Source organism: Aquarana catesbeiana, linkage group LG07 (genome assembly GCF_042186555.1).
Source record: "Aquarana catesbeiana isolate 2022-GZ linkage group LG07, ASM4218655v1, whole genome shotgun sequence".
Lineage (NCBI taxonomy): Eukaryota > Metazoa > Chordata > Amphibia > Anura > Ranidae > Aquarana > Aquarana catesbeiana.
In genome coordinates, this window is record NC_133330.1 from 97,300,897 (window position 1) to 97,324,287 (window position 23,391).

General features: G+C 42.5%; 1 protein-coding gene and 1 long non-coding RNA gene across 2 annotated transcripts in view; one reads left to right on the forward strand and one right to left on the reverse strand.

Moving 5' to 3' along the window:
• Positions 1 to 4,820: 4,820 nt before the first annotated feature.
• PHF5A (PHD finger protein 5A) lies at positions 4,821 to 22,648 on the forward strand. The gene is made up of 4 exons (XM_073592520.1): positions 4,821 to 4,953; positions 9,721 to 9,744; positions 10,397 to 10,563; positions 22,469 to 22,648. Exons 1-4 carry the CDS (start codon positions 4,902 to 4,904, stop codon positions 22,556 to 22,558), a joined length of 333 nt encoding a protein of 110 aa, XP_073448621.1. The 5' UTR covers positions 4,821 to 4,901; the 3' UTR covers positions 22,559 to 22,648.
• LOC141103190 (uncharacterized) overlaps positions 19,193 to 23,391 on the reverse strand; it is a 74,168-nt gene continuing 69,969 nt past the window's right edge. The window contains exon 3 of the long non-coding RNA XR_012235262.1: positions 19,193 to 19,500. This is a non-coding gene — a long non-coding RNA (uncharacterized lncRNA). The remainder of the gene's footprint in view (positions 19,501 to 23,391) is intronic.

The following is a 23,391-nucleotide window of genomic DNA, read 5'->3' on the forward strand; positions in this document are numbered from 1 at the left end:
TGCTACAGAGTGGCACCTGTGTGCCAGATCACGTACGCTCACTGGCCACTTTATTAGGTACACCTTGCTAGTACCAGATTGGACCCCCTTTTGCCTTCAGAACTGCCTTCATTCTTCGTGGCGTAGACTCAACAAGGTGTTGGAAACATCCTTCAGAGATTTTGGTTCATATTGACATAGAATAGAACACAGACTGCATGATGCTATCTCCCGTTCCACCACATCCCAAAGGTTCTCTATTGAATTGAGATCTGGTGACTGTGGAGGCCATTGGAGTACAGTGACCTCGTTGTCATGTTCAAGAAACCAGTGGTGAGATTATTTGAGCTTTGTGGTGCATTATCCTGCTGGAAGGAGCCATCAGAAGATGGTACACTGTAGTCATAAAGGGATGGACATGGTCAGCAACAATACTCAGGTAGGCCGTGGAATTTAAATGATGCTCAATTGGTACTAAGGGGCCCAAAGTGTGCTAAGAAAATATCCCCACACCATTACACCACCATCAGCCTGAACTGTTGATACAAGGCAGGATGGATCCATGCTTTCATGTTGTTTACACCAAATTCTGCCCCTACTATCTGAATGTCGCAGCTGAAATCAAGATTAATCAGACCAGGCAACGTTTTTCCAATCTTCTATTGTCCAATTTTGGTGAGCCTGTGAGAATTGTAGTTCCAGTTTCCTGTTCTTAGCTGATAGGAGTGGCACCTGCTGTGCTCTTCTGCTGCTGTAGCCCATCTGCTTCAAGGTGTTATGTTGTGCGTTCAGAGATGGTATTCTGCATACCTTGGTCGTAATGAGTGGTTATTTGAGGTACTGTTGTCTTTCTATCATCTTGCCCAGTCTATCCATTCTTCTCTGACCTCTGACATCGTCCACACAACTGCCGCTCACTGGATATTTTTTCTTCTTCTGGCCATTCTTTGTAAACCCTAAAGATGGTTGTGTGTGAAAATCCCAGTAGATCAGCAGTTTATGAAATACTCAGACCAGCCCGTCTGTCACCAACAACCATGTCACATTCAAAGTCACTTAAATCCTCTTTCTTCCCCATTCTGATGCTTGGTTTGAACTTCAGCAAGTCGTCTTCACCACATCTAGATGCCTACTGTAAATGTGTTGAATTGCTGCCATGTTATTGGTTGATTAACAATTTGTGTTAACAAGCAATTAAACAGGTTTACCTAATAAAGTAGCCAGTGAGTGTATGTATATATATATATATATATATATATATATATATATATATATATATATATATATATATATATATATATGTGTGTGATCTGACAGCTACGGGTAGAGGCTCACATGCACACCGCTGGCAGCCCGCTTCTGTTGTGATTTCACACAGCAGAAGCTGACCAGCGGGTGCAGGGTACCCGATGTCCGCCGGCACACACCAATCGTTCTGCAAAGAGGCAGGACGTGATCTGCCTATGTAAACAAGGCAGATCGCCGTTCTGACAGGAGGGAAGAGATGGGAAGAGATGGGACTTGTGTCCCTGCAAAGAAGGGAATACATTTCATCCCTTCCCCTAGTAAAAGCACCTCTCACAGTTTACATAAACACTTGCTAGGCACACATTTAACCCATTGATCGCCTCTGATGTTAACCCCTTCCCAGCCAGTGTCATTAGTACAGTGATAGTGCATAATTTTTAACAATCACTGTATTAGTGTCATTGCTCCCCAAAAAGTGTCAGTTAGTGTCAGAATGTATGCCGCAATATTGCAGTCCTACTTTAAGTCGCTGATTTCCGCCATTACTAATAAAAAAAAAAAAATATTCCATAGTTTGTAGACGTTATAACATTTGCGCAAACCATTCAATAAACGCTTATTGGGATTTTTTTTTACCAAAAATATGTAGAATACATATTGGCCTAAACTGATGAAGAAATTTGATTTTTTTTTCAATTTCTCATTGGATAGGTTTTATAGCAGAAAGTAAAAATATTGTTTTTTTTTTTCAAAATTGTTGTTTATAGCGCAAAAAATAAAAACCGCAGAGGTGATCAAATACTACCAAAAGAAAGCTTTATTTGTGGGAAAAAAGAACATAAATTTAATTTTGGTACGGAGTCACACGACAGCGTAATTGTCAGTTAACCACTTGCCGACTGTATAACTTAGATATTTATTTATTTATTATTTATTTATTTCAGGTACTTATATAGCGCCGTCAATTTACGCAGCACTTTACATATACATTGTACATTCACATCAGTCCCTACCCTCAAGGGGCTTACAATCTAAGGTCCCTAACTCACATTCATACATACTAGGGACAATTTAGACAGGATCCAATTAACCTACCAGCATGTCTTAGGAGTGTGGGAGGAAACCGGAGTACCCGGAGGAAACCCACGCAGGCACAGGGAGAACATGCAAACTCCAAGCAGGTAGTGTCGTGGTTGGGATTCGAACCAGTGACCCTTCTTACTGCTAGGCGAGAGTGCTACCACTGCACCACTGTGCCGCCCATATATGGCGACAAACTGGCACGGCCAGATCACATACCTGGTACGTGTTGCGATACTTCCGGGTCTGGGGCGTGCATGCACGCTGATGGCGGCTCACTCCCGCTGTGATCACATGCTGTGCGCGTTACCCACTCCTGACCCCTGAACTATGCGCATTACCCACTCCTGACCCCTGAACTATGCGCATTACCCACTCCTGACCCCTGAACTATTCACGTTACCCACTCCTGATCCCTAAACTATGCACATTACCCCCTCCTGACCCCTGGACTCTGTATATACTCCAGACCCCTGCATTCTATGCATTACCTGCTCCTGACCCCTGAACTATTCACGTTACCCACTCCTGATCCCTAAACTATGCACATTACCCCCTCCTGACCCCTGGACTCTGTATATACTCCAGACCCCTGCATTCTATGCATTACCCGCTCCTGACCCCTGAACTATTCACGTTACCCACTTCTGATCTGTGCACTCTGTATGTTACATACTCCAGACCTCTGCATTCGATGCATTACCCACTCCTGACCCCTGAACTATGCATGAGTACTCTGCAAGGTATTCACTCCTGACCACTGGACCATGCACATTACCCATTCCTGACCCCTGAACCATGTGCACACTGTACAGTACATACTCCTTAAATCTGCACTCTGTTCATTACATTTTCTTGACACCTTTTGTAAATTACATACATACACCTGATCTTCACTCTGCATGTTAAATATATTTGAGCACTGTGCTCTGTACTTGTTTTTAGCCCTACTGTTAGTGCAATTTTGCCACACCCACATTTCTCCATTGCACACAGTCCACTCCTTCTTCTCCACTGGCTGTCTGTGGGCTAGAGGGAGGGGTGCTTAGGCTCAGGCCCTGCCCCTGTCATGTGGAGGGGGGGGGGCTGCCAGGTAGGCTGTACGAGGCCCCATGATTTCTAACAGCGGCCCTGACTGTGCATATTTTTTAGCACTGATCGCTGTAGTAGTGTCAGTGGTCCCCAAAAAGTGTCAGTTAGACCCCTTTCACACTGGGGCGGTTTGCAGGCGTTATTGCGCTAAAAATAGCGCCTGCAAACCGACCCAAAACAGCCGCTGCTGTTTGTTCAGTGTGAAAGCCCGAGGGCTTTCATACTGAAGCGGTGCGCTGGCAGGAGAAGAAAAAAACTCCTGCTAGCCGCATCTTTGGAGCGGTGTATTCACCGCTCCTGCCCATTGAAATCAATGGGACAGTGCGGCTATACCATGTCAATACCGCGGCTGTAGCCGCGCTATACGAGCGGTTTTAACCCTTTTTCAGCCACCAGCGGGGGGTTAAAACCGCACCGCTAGCGGCCGAATACCACGGTAAAGCAGCGCTAAAAATAGCGCTGTTTTACCGCCGACGCCCCCTACCGCCCCAGTGTGAAAGCAGCCTTAGTGTTCAATTTCTCCGCCGCAATATCACAGTCCCGCTATAAGACACTGATCGCCGCCATTACTAGTAAAAAAACAAATAAATACATAAAAATATCCCATAGTTTGTAGACACACTATAACTTTTGCGCAAACCAATCAATATACGCTTATTGTGTTTTTTTTTTTTTTTACCAAAAATATGTAGCAGAATACATATTGGTCTAAATTGATGAAGAAATTCAATTTTTTCCTTTTTTTATTGGATATGTATTATAGCAGAAAGTAAAAATATTGTCGGTCTTTTTTTGTTTATAGTGCAAAAAAAAAACAAACAAAAAAACGCAGAGGTGATCAAATACCACCAAAAGAAAGCTCTATTTGTGGGGGAAAAGGACATACATTTTATTTGTGTTCAGTGTCGCACCACCGCGCAATTGTCAAAGTAACGCGCTAAATCTTCCAGAGGGCGAGTAATGCAGTGCCATATGGCAAAAAATAACCGGGTCATGAAGGGGGGGGGGGTAAATCTAGCGGAGGTGAAGTGGATAATATGAAACAAACAAAGTTTTTAGAAGAAAAAAAAAAAGAGAACGTGGAAGTCCATATTTGTCCAATCAAGTAAAAGAACAATCTCCTGCGTACACGCATTCAGGTCACTACATACTCAGCAGCCAATAAAACCATCGCATATGTGGGCGGCCTGGGATGAGTCCGCTGCTGGGATACCACTTAGGGTTCCTAGTTATAGGCGGAGAAGGTGCTTTGATATCCGTGTGGCGTCTGTAGCTTCGAAGTGGTTTTTCATTAGAACGTTTGTTGTGATAATATGAAACAAATTAAATTTTTAGAGAGAAAAAAAAAGAAAACGGAAGTCAAATTTTGTCCAATCAAGTGAAAGAACAGTCTCTCGCGTACACTCATTCAGGTCACTACGTACTCGGCAGCCAATCAGTAGATGATGTTATAGTGAGGCTTGGAACGCGCACGTTGGCGTTGCGGGTGACAGTGAAGGAAGATGGCGAAGCATCACCCAGATCTGATCTTTTGCAGGAAACAAGCCGGAGTGGGTGAGTTTTTCTGGGTCTGGAGTGAGATGTGGGCGGCCTGGGATGAGTCCGCTGCTGGGATACCTCTTAGGGTTCCTCGTTGTAGGCGGAGAAGGTGCTTTGATATCTGTGTGGCGCCTGTAGCTTCCCATTCATAATGAATGTAGCTCACGTGTTCCTTTTGATTAAATAGGAGTGAATGCTTTGGCCGCCATCACATGTGTGGGCACAGTGGTGGGTTTAGTGGTCCCTGGTTGTGTTTATGCACCTGGGAGGTGTAGTCAGCCTGTTTAAATCAATGGCAGGCAGATGGTTGCACATATCCCCACACCTATCCCTATGTGTACATCCAGTGGCAGTCCGTAATGTACGGGCGCTGCCCCCCTATCCAGTGTGTCCGGCCCCCTAATCTACATGCGGGGCGCCAGATGCATGGATCCCAAAAGTGGATTTTTGGGTTTTTTTTAAAGCATGTGATTAGAGCCAGAGGCTCTCTTTGGCTTTAAAAAGGGTGGGCTCGAAGGGGGGGGCAGAGGACTGAGCCCCCCAGTTGTGCGGTAATAGCGAATTAGTATTTGCTATTGTCACACTGATTCTCCTTCTGGCCAATCGGGGCCTGTTTCCCAATTTGGCCGAAAGGAGTAGTGTTCCAATTGGCCAGGGGGGAGGAGATGCACAGCGGAAGCCGTCGCCTGGAGGAAAGTGCTGCCCGCTCCATATAGTGAGGGGGTTAAGCGCTGGGCTCGTAACAGACCTGGGAGTGGGTGGCTGTGGGTGCATTGTTATCCCACCACAATTTGCTGCCACTGTGTACATCCTTGCAGGACCAAATAGTCTGCATTCTGAGCCATGCATTGGTCCCACACAGATGTACCGCCAAGGTTGTGTATGGAGATCTGTGCAGACATCTACTTGTCATTGATCCAAACAGGCTGACCGCACAGACCAGCTACCCCTCTGAGGTGTATAAAGGTGGCTGTCTCCACGGCTGTACCGATCAGTAAGTGTCATCACACCGCATGCAGTCCGGTGCTCTTTGTTTTCTGCATCCAAAACGCATGGAAAGTAGGTTATATGGTTTTAATGGCATAGTTCACACCAGTGCATTCCAGTTCCAGAAAAAAAAGTAGAACATGCTGCATTTTTCCTGCAGTGGACTGTATGTGGTGACTACTGGAACGCTGTAAAAAAGCATAAAAAAATGCACCTAAACACACTGGAACACACATGTCCTTTATTTAAGGTTAACCTCCCTGGCGGTATGATTATTTCGGATTTTAGGTGCTGAAAGCGGTACCATTATTTTGCATGGAAATTTGACGTTTTATATTGTAGGTCTGTAAATCTTAACAATAACACACTTAAATCTGTCCAAACCAGAGTCTAGTAGATATCCCGGGTATGATAAAGTTTGAAACACAAAAACATAAATTATAATATAATAAATAAAAATAAATAATTAAAAAAAATTAAAAAAAATAGTAATAAAATAAATTTCCCCACAATTCACTATCGCTCAATTCTGCAAGTGTTCTAATTTATTATCGCTGTTTTCTAGCTGGTCTAAAGCCACTTTTGACGTAAAGGGACACTTTTTGGTTGCTATGGACAATCTCCAGTTTCCAGGCAGAAAGAACAGTGTATATCATGTAAAACTGCATGCAGGGCATGGGCCAGAGCACTGGGGACAAAAGGGATGTGAAATCATTTCATACAGTACTGTAATCTGTAAGATTACAGTACTGTATGTGTTATGATTTTGACAGTTTTTTTAATTTGCCGCCAGGCTCTGCCCCCGTGCGTCGCGCCGCTCGCAGGGAACGGAGCCTGGCACGGAGAGGCTTCGGAGGAGGATGGAGCCCTCGGACACTGCGGGGGACATCGCAGGATCCCGGGGACAAGGTAAGTAACGCCGCCCCAGGATCCTGCAATGCGATCCCGAGTGTGGCTCGGGGTTACCGCTAATGGTACTGAATTTTAACCCCGAGCCACACTCGGGAAAACCGCCAGGGAGGCTACGATAAAAGAGGGGGAAAACACGCACTGGAAAGCATCAAAAATGCGCATGCAGAAAAGCATCTTGAACGCGTCCAGACTGTGTTTCTATGGTGCGAACTAAGCCCATGTGACTGAGGGCAAATAAAATACTCTTCAAATCTAATGTGAAATGCACTGCATCAGTGTCTGCTGACCTCTATAATCTGTTTGAAAGGACGCTACCCACTGTAGTATATCTGTGAGGCAGTAGCATTGTCGCTGTAGGACAGGAAGCATTAGAACTGCAGAACACCTCCCCTTCTTCACATGAATTGCAGTAATAGATAGCGGCTGTACATACATTCCAGCACTACATATTGGGATGTATGGAATCCTGAAATTCTGTGTTTGGGGCATACAGCATGAGTAACACTCGTCTGTGCATAGAGCTACAGGATAGGCTTGCCTGGTATTGATTTTGACAGGCTGCTGGTAGCGGGCTTTATATCCACCTGTGCCTCCAGGACACAGAAATGCTTTTTTTAACTGAAAAAAATATTTTAAATGCTGTGTGGACCAACGTGCCTGTGCATGAGACCTTCTTATAACACTAAAATTATACTTCTGGTACACTGCATATTGAAGTTCTTTACAAGTGAGCTAAATGTTTTTTTTTTGCATGTTTGAATGCCAATAATAAACAATGAAACATTTTTTTTACATTTTTGTTCGGATGGAACCATAGCATTTAGTGGAAGGCAGCATAGCGCCACGTTCTAGCATTTAGTGCCAGTTCACACAAGAATGTGGTGTGGGAAAGGTGCATTCTGAGCGGGGGGCTCGCTCGTTCTAGTCCCACTCCCAGCTTTTTTTTTCTTGGCCTGCCATGCACCCCATGCATTTTTTTTTTTTTTTAATTTTTTTTATGCCAGCATTCTTTTTTTACATTCAGATGATGGGTTAATGGTTGTTAATGAGACAGCTGGTTTGCTGGCCCATTTCTTAACAACCAGCTAGTTGCTGCTAAATGCCGGCACAGAAAGTGCTATGCCTCGAAACAAAAATGCTTAATATGAGCATTTTTTTTCTGGCGCATTTCCCCCACGGTGCTTAAAATGCACTGCCTTTGCAATCTGCTTTAGGTGCCAATGTCTGGAGTTTTTTTTGTTTTGTTTTTTTGAAGCTCCTAGTGTGCATGGAGCCTTAGTTGCTGTTCTTTCTGCAGTTGCTAAAAGCAAAGGGTTAATGTACTATTAATAATAATATTATTATTATTATTCAGGATTTATATAGTGCCAAGAGTTTGCGCAGCACAATTACCATACTGTTCAATACCGAAGGGGCAGGAGGGCCCTGCTCATGGAGCTTACATTCTAACGGGATGGAGGAGGTGGTACAAAAAGTAATACTTTTACCTCACAAATGTCTTTCAATTTGATGTAGTTTGAGAGGTTAGTGTTACTAAACCCAGGACCCTGCATTCACTATATCTGGTCTCCCACAATACACAGAACATGAAAATGCATTTCTTTTAGTAAATAGAAACTATAAACCTTTTCTCATTAGCAGTCTTGTGCCTGGTAAAGCTTGGAGGAGGAATATTCATACTGCACTGGCAGGATGCAGGACCCCTGACCCTATGTCTGGACAGTGCTCATTGGCCCTGTGCTGATCACCTGCACTCTCCCAAGAAGAAAGATAACTCTAGCAATACACACTCAACTGAGCATGTGCAGCCTGACTCCAGTAACTGTCTAATCCAGACATGATTTTGGAGGCAATGCAAGAAGGGGAAGATCTGTGCATACAGGATCAAACAGCTTTTTTTACACAATGCGGAGGATTAACCCCTTAGGTTCCACAGTGAGTATAACAAGCATGCTTTACTGCATATACAGACTGATCTTACTGTTGTGAGATTAGTAACACTTTAAAACAAAAATTAATAAACGTCTTCAGGGAAAAGTTTATATGATTAACCACCTGCTATCCGCGCTATGGCCGGATGACGGCCACAGCGCGGACCTGCTTTCCCGGGAGGCTGTCATATGACGGCCTCCCCTGTGCACGCTCCCTGTGCGCCGGGCGCGCTGTGATCACCGAGTCACTGAGACTCGGCTGATCACCGATCCATGTAAGGGGCCGGCCCCTTACCATGTGATCAGCTGTCAGCCACTGACAGCTGATCACATGATGTAAACAAAGGATCGGTAATTGTTTTTTTTTTTTTTTTTTTCTCACGCTGACAGCGCGAGTAGAAAAAAAGCCGATCACCGGCTCGGATGCCAGGGACATCGGTCCCCAAGTGGAAGAGGCACATCTGCCTCAACAGTGCCGACAAGTGCCACCTATCAGTGCCACCTGCCAGTGCTGCCCATCACTGCCACCCATCAGTGCCCATCACTGCCGCCTCATCAGCGTACATCAATGAAGGAGAAAATGACCTGTTTTAAATTTTTTATAACAAAATATAAAAAAATAAGACATTTAAAAAAAAAAAAAAAAAATTCAGTTTTTAACTTTTTTTTAACAAAAAGTAAAAACCGCAGAGGTCATCAAATACCACCAAAAGAAAGCTCTATTTGTGGGGAAAAAAATTATAAAAATTTCATTTGGGTACAGTGTTGTATGACCGCGCAATTGTCATTCAAAGTGCGTCAGCGCTGAAAGCTGAAAATTTGCCTGGATGGGAGGGGGGTTTAAGTGCCCAGTAAGCAAGTGGTTAAAGAGTTTGATTGAAGAACTCTGTTTTATAGCTTGATAAATGCTGTATAATCCTAGACTAACATTTTGTGTTCTTTGCTTTTTCAGCGATTGGAAGATTGTGCGAAAAATGTAAGTACTGTAGTCAAGTGTCTCTGACATATGCAAATTGTACACTATACAAGAGGGTCTTTCTTCTGATGTGCTTACACTGCTGCACTTGTGTTGTGCATTGTTGCAGCTAGTTAGAGAAATATCACCCCTTACCTGTTATACTGGGTTCTCTTTTAAAAAAAAAAAAAAAATGCAGACCTAGCATTGCCTATCGGTGATCTGCTCTTCAGGTGTCACAGCCTGTGTCCCACACCGCCAGCCTTGATCTCCTCGGCCAGTTGCCTCTTCTGGGTTCATGCAGCCCAGCCCCTGATGATGCAGTGTGGCTCCACCCCCGACCCAACACTTGCCACACTGACAGTTTTATCAACCCGCAATCCTGTGATCTAGGCCTGTGACCAACGTTTTAAAAGAATCACGATTCAGCTTGGCTAAGAGCATTAGATGCACCTTCAAAGCAAAACTGTATTTAATATATTGCTAGCAGGATAGCATACAATTTGTTTGCATTATGCTGCTATCCTTTGTCGTGATTGGGAAAAACCTTAACCGGCCAATACATTTCACTGTATGATACTTTTTATAATTTTTTTAAATATTTGTATGATAATGATGTTTTCTAAATTTAAAAAGTTGAATTTCTTCTTCTTTTATTTACATTTCTGTGTAGGTGATGGAAAATGTGTAATATGTGACTCCTATGTACGTCCCTGTACGCTAGTACGCATATGTGATGAGTGTAATTATGGATCTTACCAAGGACGTTGTGTGATTTGTGGTGGCCCCGGCGTGTCAGATGCTTACTACTGCAAGGAGTGCACCATTCAAGAGAAAGATGTAAGCAATTCAGCAGAGAACAATGAGCTTTGGTTTATTGCGCGCTTACTGTGCAGTTTAACCACTTAAATACAGTGCATGTTCACCACCTTCCTGCCCAGGCCAATTTTCAGCATTTAGCGCTGCCACACTTTGAATGACAATTGCGCGGTCATACAACACTGTACTGATATGACATTTTGATCATTTTTTTTCCCACAAATAGAGCTTTCTTTTGGTGGTATTTGATCACACTGACAATTTTGAAAAAAACACAATTTTTTTTTTTTTTTTTTTTTTTTACTATATCAAATATCCCATTAAAAAAAAAAAAAAAAAAAAACTTTTTTTTCCCCTCAGTTTAGGCCAATATGTATTCTATGTATTTTTGGTTAAAAAAAATCACAATAAAAGTACATTGGTTTGCGCAAACGTTATAGCACCTACAAAATGGGGGATATATTTAAGGTGTGGGGTTTTTTTTTTTTTTGTTTTTTTTATTTATTTCCCTAGTAATGGCGGCGATCTTCAATATTGCGGCGGACAGATCGGACAGTTTTGACGCTATTTTGGGACCATTCTCATTTATACAGCGAACAGTGCTATAAAAATGCACTGATTTATGTTGATGTATATCTGTTGCAGAAAATAAAAAGCTGTCCCTATGTTTTGGAGCAGGTGTCACCTCAACCTCTGCTTTCTTCTATAAAATAATTCCTCCGTGACCTGTCTTATGGGACAGCAGAACGCTTAGATCATAGGAACATGGTGTCATTCAAATACATCAGCTGCTGTAGCACTTCCTCACTCTGTCCTGCACACTTCTGTAGTTATATGCTTCTCCAATGCAGTCATTTTCAGTGGGCACCTTTCTCCCTCCATACATGGCCAATGTGCTCCTTTTTCTGATGGATCATTTTTGTGCCACTCCTTGTCTTTGCACAGACCTTTCACTTGGTAGAGTGTGCACACTGGGGCAGGAGAAGCAACTGAGCAATCACATAATAGCAGCAACAACTATGTAGGCAAGGGCCTGCCTAGTTGGATTCGGAGTGATTGGATAGATGGATTTGTCCTCCATAGTTTTGGTAAATCTAAAAAAGATTGTACAATCTCTGTACAGATTGTATAGTGTATGGCCACTTTTTATACACCACCTAGTTTGCATGTTACGCTGGATTTAGGTGTTCGACATTACAATTTCTCCTGCGATGACCAGGGTTGGGCCCCTTGCACACAAGGTGTTTAGCAGATGTGGGACTCATTCAGATGGGCACTGAGGCTGGATGCAGTGGCTGCACAGACAGTCACATGTAAAATTTTGATATGTGACTGGTCTCTTTGCTACTGCATTCACTTCTATAGGTTGCCTGCATGCAGCTCGAAGGTGGCCAAACTGCACAGTGGGGCAGTGGGAGGGTCTTAAAGGGGCGTTGTTAAATTCAAGGATGGTTTTACAGTGAGGCTTTCTCGTTCTGGAACAAAAAAAAAAACTGGTGTTGCGCTTGGTGCCATTAATTGTTAGCAACACCCCAAATGTGACAAAACAAGCAGTAAAAACTCTGCAGACCACAACTTGCCAAAATGCTGCATGAGCTACTTTTGCTGCATTTGTCACGCATAGAGCAAGCCCATTGCAGTCAATGAGCTGCCCTATGCCCATCGCAGGAAAGGCACGCCAAAGAATTGTGCTCCCACTATGCTAGGTGTGAATGGGGCTTGAAAGTGAAATTGGTGTGTTCACAGCCTCCCCTCCTCCCTGGGCTTCATTACAAAAACAACCGCTGAATGTCTCCACTCACTCCCTCCCATGTATTTGCATAAAGCTGGCTGTACATTATGCAATCTGATTGTAAAATTTCCTTTAGATTTAACAAAACCATGTAATAGGAGGACCCACCTGAACAATCCTTTCAGTTTGTATCAAATCAAACAGGTCCTTGCACTACATATTTGATGGTGGATCTAAAGGAGATTGTACCTTTTAAGGGGGAAGTAGGAAAATGTTGGAAATAAGAGGTTATACAGAAAAGAGGTAGGTGTGGTCCAGAGAGAAAAACGCACTCTATCCTGTAAGGCAGTGATTGATGGGATATGAAACTTCCTGGATTGTCACAATGGTTACAGGAAGTCGGGGGGGGGGGGGGGGGTAACTTTGCTCGTAACTAATATCTTCCAGACCCTTTATTAGCTTTGTTGCCCTTCTTTGTACACTATCCATTTCCAGTACATCCTTTCTGAGGACTGGTGCCCATAACTGGATAGCATACTCCAGGTGCGGCCGGACCAGAGTCTTGTAGAGCGGGAGAATTATCGTTTTATCTCTGGTATCTGTTTATTGAATACAATTAATATTTTCAACAGAGGTGAGGTTGAACCTCACACAATCTCCCTTTATCCATTCACAGAGCACTTTGAAACCGACAAATAATTGGCTTCCATCATCGTTTATTCAACCAATATTAAACTTTGACTTTTTTTTTTTTTTAATTAACAGAATATTTTAAAAAGACAAATGAAAATGGCATGGACAAATATGATGGGATCCTTAACTTGATATTTTTTGCACAACCTTTAGAGGTGGTTACTGCAAACAAGTGCCTTCTGTAGGTCTTAAAGGGGTTGTAAAGGCAGAAGGTTTTTCTTATCTTAATACATTCTATGCATTAAGATAAAGCCTGTGTGCAGCAACCCCTCTAACACTTACCTGAGGTCCCTCTCTGTCCATTGATGTCCACGAATGTCTCAACCGTCGGAGATTCTAAAAGGCCATTGGCTACCGCTTCTGCCAATCAGTCAGCTAGCCAATCGGGGGAGAGAGGGGCCGGAGCTCCATGTCTGAATGGACACAGGGAGCTGTGACTCGGCTCGGGTGCTCCCATAGCAAGCTACTTGGTGTGGGGGCACTGAACAGGAGGGAGGGACCAGGATCACAGAAGAGGGACCCGAGAAGAGGAGGTAAGTATAATGTGTTTGTTATTTTTATAGGAAAAACAAAAATAGACTTTACAATCACTTTAATGAAACGTCTGCACCTGTCAACAGGTAGTTTGGCACATTCTTCATGAGCAAACTGCTCCAGCTGTCTCAGGTTGAAGGGTGTCTCCTCCAGACTGTTTTCCAGCTTTTTCTAAATATGATCAGATTTAGATCAGGGCTCATAAAATGCTATTTCGGGATAGGCCAATGTTTTGTTCTTTGCTATTCTTAGGTGCTTCTAGCTGTGTGTTTTTTGCCATAATACTGTTGGAAGACCCATTACCTGATACAGTTTCTGACCTTGGGCAGTGTTTCACTTCATAACTCTGATATTCTTCAGATTTCATTGTGCCCCGCAATTTTCAAGGTACTTATGCCAGATGTAGCACAGTAGCCCCAAAACATAACACAGTCTCCTCCATGTTTCTCAGAAAGTTTGTTTTCTTTGAAAGCTTCATCATATTTTTATTTATTTTTTTATCTGTAAACGAAAAGCCAATTTGAGCTCTCAAAACCCTTCCGTTTTTAGCTCTGTTTAAAGGGAGGTTCTCTGAAGCATTGTGGCTTATCTATATACGTTTTGGCAAATTCCAATCTATATCTATATCTATATCTATATCTATATCTATTGGAATTTGCATAAAAAAAAAAAAAAAAATTATATATATATATAAATTTTTTTTTTTTTTTTTTTTATGCACAGTGGAGTTTTCCTTTGAACCCCACATAAATGCAGCTTTTGATGCAGTTCATCACTTTCTTTTCCAAAAATTTTTATTAAAGGAGAAAGCTCAGCCTGAGCTCGTTTGGCTGGGCTTCTCCTATGGGTCACAGGAATGCAATTCGTTTTTGCACTCCTGTGACCCATTTTAAGGAGAGAGCGGGCTTAAGTCCGCTCTCTGCTTCTTCTTCTTTTTTTTTTTTTTTCTCTGCCACTTCAGAAAATTCTTAGAGAGACTAATTCAGCTTTCTCGCTCATAAGTATCTCTTCTTATCTCTTCATCACTGTGGCGTATTTATTTTTATTTCCACGGGGGTTCAAGACAGGGGTTTACATAGAATAATTATATAAAACTTAGCCTCACCTATTAAGGCGTAACCCTTAATTTTCCTTCTCTAAAATTTTATCTTTATTTATGAAACTCTCTGTTTCACCTATCTAAAAGCCGAGAAAAAGAAAAGGCAAAGAAACCGTACACGTATGTATATGTGTGTGTGTGTGTGTGTGTGTGTATGTGTATATATATATATATATATATATATATATATATAACCCCTCCCCCCTCCCCCCTCCCCCTCCCACCCCTGTGCACTGCCCATGGTCTTATTTAGTGGGTAGTTACATCTTGATTTTTTCCGCATAACTCCATGTTTTTTTAAACTCCTTCCAACATTTCCAATTGTCTGCTTCTCTCTTTTCCTCTTTATACCAAGAAAACTGCTCCATGGTGTGGGTCTCTTCCACGGCATTTATCCAGTCCCACACCTCTGGACTTTCTTTTCCCCACCAGTTTTTGGGGATTAATCTTTTTGCTGCATTCAATAGATGTGGAACCAGAGATGTTTTATATTGTTTCACACTTCCTTCTATGCCGTGGAAGAGAACCACCCATGGGTCCTCCTTCACCTCTATTTTTGTAATCTCCTTTATCAAACTCAAGATTTTTTTCCAATATTTCCTAATTACCGGGCAATTCCACCATAAGTGAGCCATAGTGCCCATCTCTCCACATCCCCGCCAGCACTCTGCCGATTTCCCCTGTTGGAATTTACTCATCCTATCTGGCGTTGCGTACCACCTTGCCATGCATTTATAATTCATCTCGGCCGTTTTTGTATCTGTCGCTGAGCTATGGGCTAGACGGAGCACTTTATTGATCGTGTTCGTGTCTTTTTGTGTTCCCAACTCCTTTTCCCAATTTCTGATGAATGTGGGTACCTCTGCTTCTTCTACTTTTAATAATAGTTTATATAGCTTAGATATTGTATTTTTTGTCTTTTCCGCGCAACATAATTTTTCTAATTCTGTCAAGTTTTCTCCAGATCTTATTGGTTGAGGTAAGTTTTTCACGAAGCGATCTAGTTGCATGTACCTCCATTCATCTATCACCCATGTGTCTGTGTTTTCTTTCAATTCAGCTATTGTGACTATTTTCCCTTTTTTAAGTATTTCTCTAAGCTGTACTTTATCATTTTTTATCCAGTTCCCCCCTATATCTCTTTTCCCTGGTGCAAAATATTCATTCTCCTTTAATTCTATCAGAGGAGAATTAAAAGTCTTATCTAACTGTTTATATGCTACCTCCCATGTTTTTAAAACTATTTTTGTTAAACCGTGTGTTTCCTCATCTACCGTTCTGTGACTCGGAGGGTTCCAAATTATAGATCCTAAGCGTGTTTTACTGTAGTGATTCTCTATATTCACCCATCTTTTTTCTTGGTTATCCCTAGCCCATTCTATTGCTCTTGACATAATTATTGCTTTGTAATATTTTAGGATATCTGGGACCGCGAGGCCTCCTTTGGCTCTATCTTGTTTTAGTGTCTTGAGAGATATTCTTGATCTTTTGTTCTTCCATATTATGTTAGAGATTATTGATTTCAGCTTTCTAATATATTCCTGTGGGAGTCTAATGGGCAGCATTTGGAATTTATACGTGATCTTAGGTAAGAGGACCATCTTTATGGCGTTAATACGCCCCATCCATGAAAGAGGTTTTATCTGAAGTTTTTTCCCTTCCCTCCTTATTTCCTCTAAGAGATGGATATAGTTTTTCCTATATAACTTTTCCGGGGAGTTCGAAAGCATTATTCCCAGATATTTAATCTCTTTTTTCCAACAAAATTGGAAATCTCTCTTTAGTTTTTCCTCCTCTATTTTACTCACTTTTATCTTCAAAATTTCTGATTTCCCCATATTGACCTTAAAGTTTGTTATTTCTCCATACTGTTTTAATATTTTGACCAATCTTGGTAGTGTATTTCCGGGGTTACTTATATAGAAGAGCACGTCGTCCGCATAAGCAGCCAGTTTGTGCTCCTCTTTTCCCACCTTGAATCCTTCAATATCAGGGTTATTTCTAATTGTTGACAGGAGGGGTTCTAAGGCCAGCACGAAGAGAAGGGGGGACAGGGGACATCCCTGTCTTGTCCCTCTCTTCATCTCGAAAGGTGACGACAAGGTTCCATTGATCTTAATGGCCGCCTTAGGTTTCCTATAGAGTGCTTTAATCCATCCTATCATCTTGGGGCCGATTCCAATTATTTCTAGGGTTCTAAACAGGAACTCCCAGGCCACCCTGTCAAACGCCTTTTCGGCATCACTTGACAAGAGCAGACCTGGGAGTCCCTCCTCCCTTCTCTTCTGGAGCAACAGTAGGGTTCTCACCCCATTGTCTCTTCCTTCCCTTCCCGCTATAAAGCCTACTTGGTCCGGATGAATCACCCCATTCATCAGTTCTTTTATCCTTGTGGCCAATACTTTTGAGTATATTTTTGTATCTACATTAATCAGTGATATCGGTCTGTAACTCGCGCATAAAGTTGCGTCTTTGGCCTCTTTGGGGATTACGGTGATTGTAGCGAAAAGCGCTTCATTACTTAATTCATATTCACTTCCCACCCCGTTCATGTACTTACACATTTTCGGAACTAGTATGTCTTTAAATTTCTTGTAGTAATATGTGGTGAACCCATCCGGACCCGGACTTTTCCCCTGTGTACTATCTGCTATTGCTCTATATATCTCTTCCTCTGTGATTGGTTTCTCCAGAGCCTCTCTCGCATTTTTTGTGATTTTGGTTAATTTGGCATTTTTTAAGAAATCCTCTATCTTCCTGTTTTTGCTTTCCTCCATTATCTGGTCTCCATTAATCTCCTCCGTATATAGTTCACTATAGTAGTTTTTAAATACTTCCCCAATCTCTTTGGTTTCATACACCATCTTCCCATGTTTATCCTGTATCTTTCCTATAAAGTTAAGGGCTTTTTTTTTTCCTGAGCATTCTGGCTAAATGCTTTCCCGCCTTATTTCCATACAGATATCTTTCTTTAGCTATTTGGTTAAATTTTTCCTTTGTTTCTTGTTCCATCAGCTTTTTTAATTCATCCCGTTTATTTATCAGTGCGAGGTATGTTGTTTGCTGATGTCACAGAAATCTGTCCAGGCACCGCGTTTTCACGACAAAGTTTGAATCTGCCAGGCGCCTGGACTGATACCTGTCTCAGCCTCTGTGAGCTGCTGAGAGCCTGAGACTGCCGTTCCCCGCCCCTCCACAGCTCAGCACTCCAGTAAGCATAGGGGGAGGGGGGGCAGTTCGGAGAGCTGCTGATTTGACAGTCAACAGCTCTCTGCTCGGGGAGCTGTGAGAACCGAGCCATCGCCGATGTTCGCTTGCTCGGCTCTCAGTGCAGCTGCATGAGTTCGACTCTAACATTGGCTGTTCGCCGAATAGCAAACAATTTGGGGTGTTTGCGGCAAATTCGAAAGCCGCGGAACACCCTTTAAAAGTCTGTTGGAGAAATCAAAAGTGCTAATTTTAATGGTTAACATGTCCCCCAGGGGACATGTATCAATGCAAAAAAAAAAGTTTTAAAAATGGCTGTTTTTTCGGGAGCAGTGATTTTAATAATGCTTAAAGTGAAAAAATAAAAGTGAAACATTCCTTTAAATTTCGTACCTGGGTATGTCTATAGTATGCCTGTAAAGTAGCGTTTCCTGTGTTTAGAACAGTCCCTGCACAAAATGACGTTTCTAAAGGGAAAAAAAGTAATTTAAAACTACTCGCGGCTATAATAAATTGTCGAGTCTCAGCAATACAGGTAAAAAGTCATTGAAAAAAACCGGCATGGGATCCCCCCCCCCAGTCCATTACCAGGCCCTTCAGGTCTGGTATGGATTTTAAGGGGAACCCCGCGCCAAAATGTAAAAAAAATGACATGGGGGTCCCCCAAAAATCCATACCAGACCCTTATCTGAGCATGCAACCTGGCAGGCCGCAGGAAAGGGGGGGGGGGGACGAGGACGAGAGCGCCCCGCCCGAACAGTACCAGCCTACATGCCCTCAACATGGGGAGGGTGCTTTGGGGTAGCCCCCCAAAGCACCTTGTCCCCATGTTGATGGGGACAAGGGCCTCATCCCCACAACCCTTGCCCGGTGGTTGTGGGGGTCTGCGGGCGGGGGACTTATCGGAATTTGGACCCCCGGATTTCGGCCTGCCCCCCCATGTGAAATGGTAACTGGGTACAAATGTACCCCTACCATTTCACAAAAAAAAAGTGACAAAATGGTAAAAATAACATGAGACGGCTTGGGACAAGTCCTTAATTAAAAAATATAAATGTCCCACGAAGTCTTCTTCGCACCGACCTGCCTCCATGGGAGGCACTCGCCGTATGACGTATCCTCGCAGGTGACAGTTCTTGTATAACTGAGGGCGGGGCCACATGGTGACGTCCCCGGGTGACCCCCCCCGCCGCCCACCTCTGACGCACGGGGACATCCCTATGGCTCCCCGTAGCGTCAGAGGGGGCGGGGCCACCCGATGATGTAACCGGGTGACCCTGCCCCCCTCTGATGCTACGGGGAAGCCATTCGGATGTCCCCGTGCATCAGAGGGGGGTGGCCCCACCCCTCTCTGATGCTACAGGGAAGCCATAGGGATTTTGTGAGGTTGACTTGGGTACCTACAATTTTATTTACTCTTACCAATCTAAAATTGCATTCGATTTGGACGTGTCCACCAAGTATGAAATGCTTTACCATCAACGAGGCTGTGGGTTTGCTGTATAACATCCATAAATGCGTCAAATTAGGTACAAACCCATATCGTTCCAACGCATAAAGGAGTCTCATGACAGTGAATCGCAGGTCTAAAAACAATAACATACCTTGTCTCTTACCCTTTGCATCCAAGTTAGAATGTCTTGCTGAGATGTCGATTAGTCGTTTAGTTTGATCATGGACTTCTTACAGGATCCTGGGAAGAGGGGTGAGATAGGAGGTATAAGGAAAGGAATAGATAATGGCCCAGCAGTACTGTAAATATTCAGTAGCAGTTCTAGGGAGAATTACTGTCCTGAGGGTCAGGTGACAGACGAGGCGCTTCTCTGAGATGGCCTTTTAGATTGAGACCATATAGGGGACAGCTGATATATATCAAAATGTTGGAGATTCGAGTTGGATGGGTTCCTGGAAATTTAAGCTCAGTAGAACTTTTCTCCTTCTTCGAGACTGGAGAAAGAGTAAGTCTTTCTCTTATGTGTGAAATGGGAAAGCCCAGCAGTATTTGATGTTTTGGTTCAGTAATTGGGCGAGTAAGGTTTTTCAAGTTCTCTTCTGGATTTTGGATGGGGCTATCTCAGCAAGGAGTTGGTTAGTATTTCCATGGAGAAATTGGCATTACTATTACATCTCTTGGTAAGCCATCAGATCTAGGCACAGTCAAAGCATGATGGACCCTATCTCTGGTGGGCTGAGACTTTGGGTATCGGGTCTTTTATCAGCGTGTGTGTACTATCCCCCTCAAGGTCTGTGATGGCTTCTGGGAGCGTGTTGTAAGGGTTTACAGCCAGTTTAAAGTAGATGTAAAGTCTCTCCTATACCCAGTGAAGTGAACAGCCTCAGATGATACACAGAGATTAAACAAATCTCCCTACATAAGTTTTACATGTTCTAAGTTCTTCATACATTTAGGACAAAATGTATTTGCTACATGTCTGGTAAAAGAAAAATCCCAATAAGTGCATATTGATTGGTTTGCATGAAAGTTATAGGGTCTACAAACTGAGATATATATATATATATATATATATATATATATATATATATATATATACTGTGCGTTTTTTTTTTTTTTGTTTTTTTTTTTACATATATATTTTTATACTAGTAATGGCGGCGATCAGCGACTTATAGCGGGACATAGTAGAACTGCAGTGAGGGGTCGGCAAGTGGTTAAAGTTTCATCCATCTTGGACTCTGTACAACCTTTTGCCTATTCTGTGCAAGCAGTATACTATACATACTATGTAGCACTATAAATGTTGGCTCAAATTTATGAACAAAAATTCATTATTTGCAAAATGTTATTATAAAAAATAAAAAAAGTTTTTATTTTCAAAATGTATGCAAATTTTTTCACTTATGTCGCAAAAAATAAAAAACCCAGTGGTGATTAAATACCACCAAAAAAAAAGCTCTATTTGTGTGAAAAAAATGATAAAAATTAGGTTTGGGTACAGTGTTACTTGACTGAGTAATTGGCATTCAAAGTGCGAGAGTGCTGAAAGCTGAAAATTGGTCTGGGCAGGAAGGGTGTATAAGTGCCCTGTATTGAAGTGGTTAAATGACCTGCATACTGCCCTGCATCCTCCCACTTTTAACGAGAATACATGCAATGTACTTTTTTTTCGTTCAGCCACTGAAACCTAACAGTTTCCCCCATTCACATTGATTGGTGTGGATGAAGAAATCTTTGCCAAAAGAAATAAAAAAAAATATATATGCCGAAGCATAGGGGCGATCCGCCCACTGACCACCCCAGACCATGATGGAGCATGCTTTGGACAGTTCTTATTGTAAAAGTACTGAAAACAGCATTTCCTGGGTAGGTGGTAGCCTGTATCACAAACCACCACCCCCTCCCCCCCCTTTTTTTTTTTTTTTTTTTTAATATCAGCGTGCATAGTTCCCCCTTTTTTAAAGCAGTCCCACCGTGTCCTCCATTCCCCTTCACATTACAGTGCCCCTTTACATCCCAGTCCTCTTGACATCCCAGTGCCCCTTTACATTATTGTAATGGGGACTGCACTGTAAAAGGGGCACTGTAATGATTACAGTGCCCCTAGAAATCACAGCCTCCATAACAGTGCCCCTGCAGTCTGTCCACAGCCCAGGGGTTGGGGACCCCTGATGTACAGGACTTAATTGACTTAGGTCTAATTCAGCCATATTCTTATCCATAGCGGATACTACAGATATCAAAGTAATACTGCCTTAGGTGGAGGATGAGGATGGTGAGCTGAGTGCTCACCACGTGGTGTGGCAGGCTACTCATCCTGTGCCTGAGATAAGGGATCTTGAGCTGCTGCATCCTGTCTCTGCAGCTGTGTGGTTTTGTCGAGCATGGAGCTCTGGCAGGCTGTTGCTGCATCTCGCTGTCCTGGTGCCATCTTGGCTGGAGAAGTCTGTATCTGAGAAGGGTGCGCGGATATAATCTGCTGCACAGGTTGGTAGGGATTTTTCTTAGCCGCCCCTGCTGTCCTCTGCTGCATTGTGTGTTTAGGAGCTTGGGTGGGTGGTGTGGAAACCGTTCCCAGTACCCCAGTCAGTTAATTTTAGCTGGTGGTGTTCAGATGTGTGGAGCCTGTTCTGTTCATGTCAACTCTGAGTAATTGCTTTCAATACAGAGCTCTACTCCACAGTACTTCATTTATGCCATAAGATATCGAGACATTTCAGTGGCAGACTACATATTTTCTTGCAATGTGTATTTTATAGGGTAATCAGTGTGAGCAAAAATATGTTAACCAGGAGATCCACGCCGCACACCCATAAAGATATTTGGGTATTTTTCTCAGTTAAAGTATTTTGAACTCTTCGTTGCTAAAATACTTCGGCACATAGATGTGGTAACCACACTCTGATCCACATGCAATTTGTCTCTGGTGTATGGTAAAATAGGTCAAGATGTGTCCATGTGAATTCTAAATCTGTTCTTATAAACATTCAGGCACCCTTTATATTATTTGGGTTAACAGTGCAGTTATCACATTTCTGTTATTACATTAGAGTAACTTGTAAACTTTATATGTATCACCTGGCAACAGGTCAACTCCAAAGTGGTAATTTTATCCTAATCTTTTTCTCATGGGAACAAATCGAGTGCTTTAAGCACTTCAGCTCTGGAAGGTTTATCTTATTTTTTATTTTTTTTTCTCTTTCAGAGGGATGGTTGTCCTAAAATTGTGAATTTGGGCAGTTCCAAAACAGATCTTTTCTATGAAAGAAAGAAGTACGGATTTAAGAAGAGGTAGTCCAAAAGTTGAATCACTATCACCGTAGCGTTTTTAAGTTTTGTGGGAACCGTGTGTATTGAATGGGGTCAATAAAATGTTTTTACAACAGATTGCTTTCTGGTGCACCTTTACTTGCATGCAAAATGTTCAAATCTTTTATATATTTTTTTGCTGTTTTTCTTTCATTTTTACAAACTTACTTGGGGGGGGGGGGGGGGGGGTGTAGACGCCCCTTAGAATTCTGTCAGTCACTGCACCAAAAAATCTGTTGCTGCTATAGTGCCAGGCTCTAAAGTAACATCAGTTAAAACTGCCGGAATTTGTGTAAAATGTTACAGAAATTTGCACAAATGTTAGTTCTGGAGGCAACTACCACGAGTGTTTTAAAGCCCTTTTTAAACTCTCCACTATTTTTTGACAGAGCATTTTTTTTTTTTTTAATTGTTTTGCTAATTAAAATTGGCCCCAATTTTTTGAAAGCGGAGGCCCTGTTGAAAAAAATAGCGGCAGTTGCAATTTTGTTTTTTCAAAAACACGTTTTTCAGACCAAAAATACACTAAAACGAAATCTGGTGCACACAAACACAATACCCAGTTTTTGGTAAAGTATAAATTATGGGGTTGCGTGGAGCAAATGGATACCAAGCAAGTGAAGCCTTATAATTGCACATGCCCCTGGAATCACAAAAACTATGGTACCCAAAATTAGCCACAGGCAACATTTTAATAGCCTTCACAGTTTATCAGTTTAAAGTGGTTCTATGCATTCTATACATTAAAATTAAAATCCTTCTGTGCTCCAGACCCCTCCTCCCTCCCCACCCCCCACTTTTTTTTTCTCTTACCTGATC

Excerpts from the sequence above, each read along its gene's own strand:
- PHF5A (XM_073592520.1), top strand. The coding sequence starts at position 4,902 with ATGGCGAAGCATCACCCAGATCTGATCTTTTGCAGGAAACAAGCCGGA. Across the intron at positions 4,954-9,720 it reads CAGGAAACAAGCCGGAGTGG|CGATTGGAAGATTGTGCGAA; the intron begins GTGAGTTTTTCT and ends TTGCTTTTTCAG. Across the intron at positions 9,745-10,396 it reads TGGAAGATTGTGCGAAAAAT|GTGATGGAAAATGTGTAATA; the intron begins GTAAGTACTGTA and ends ATTTCTGTGTAG.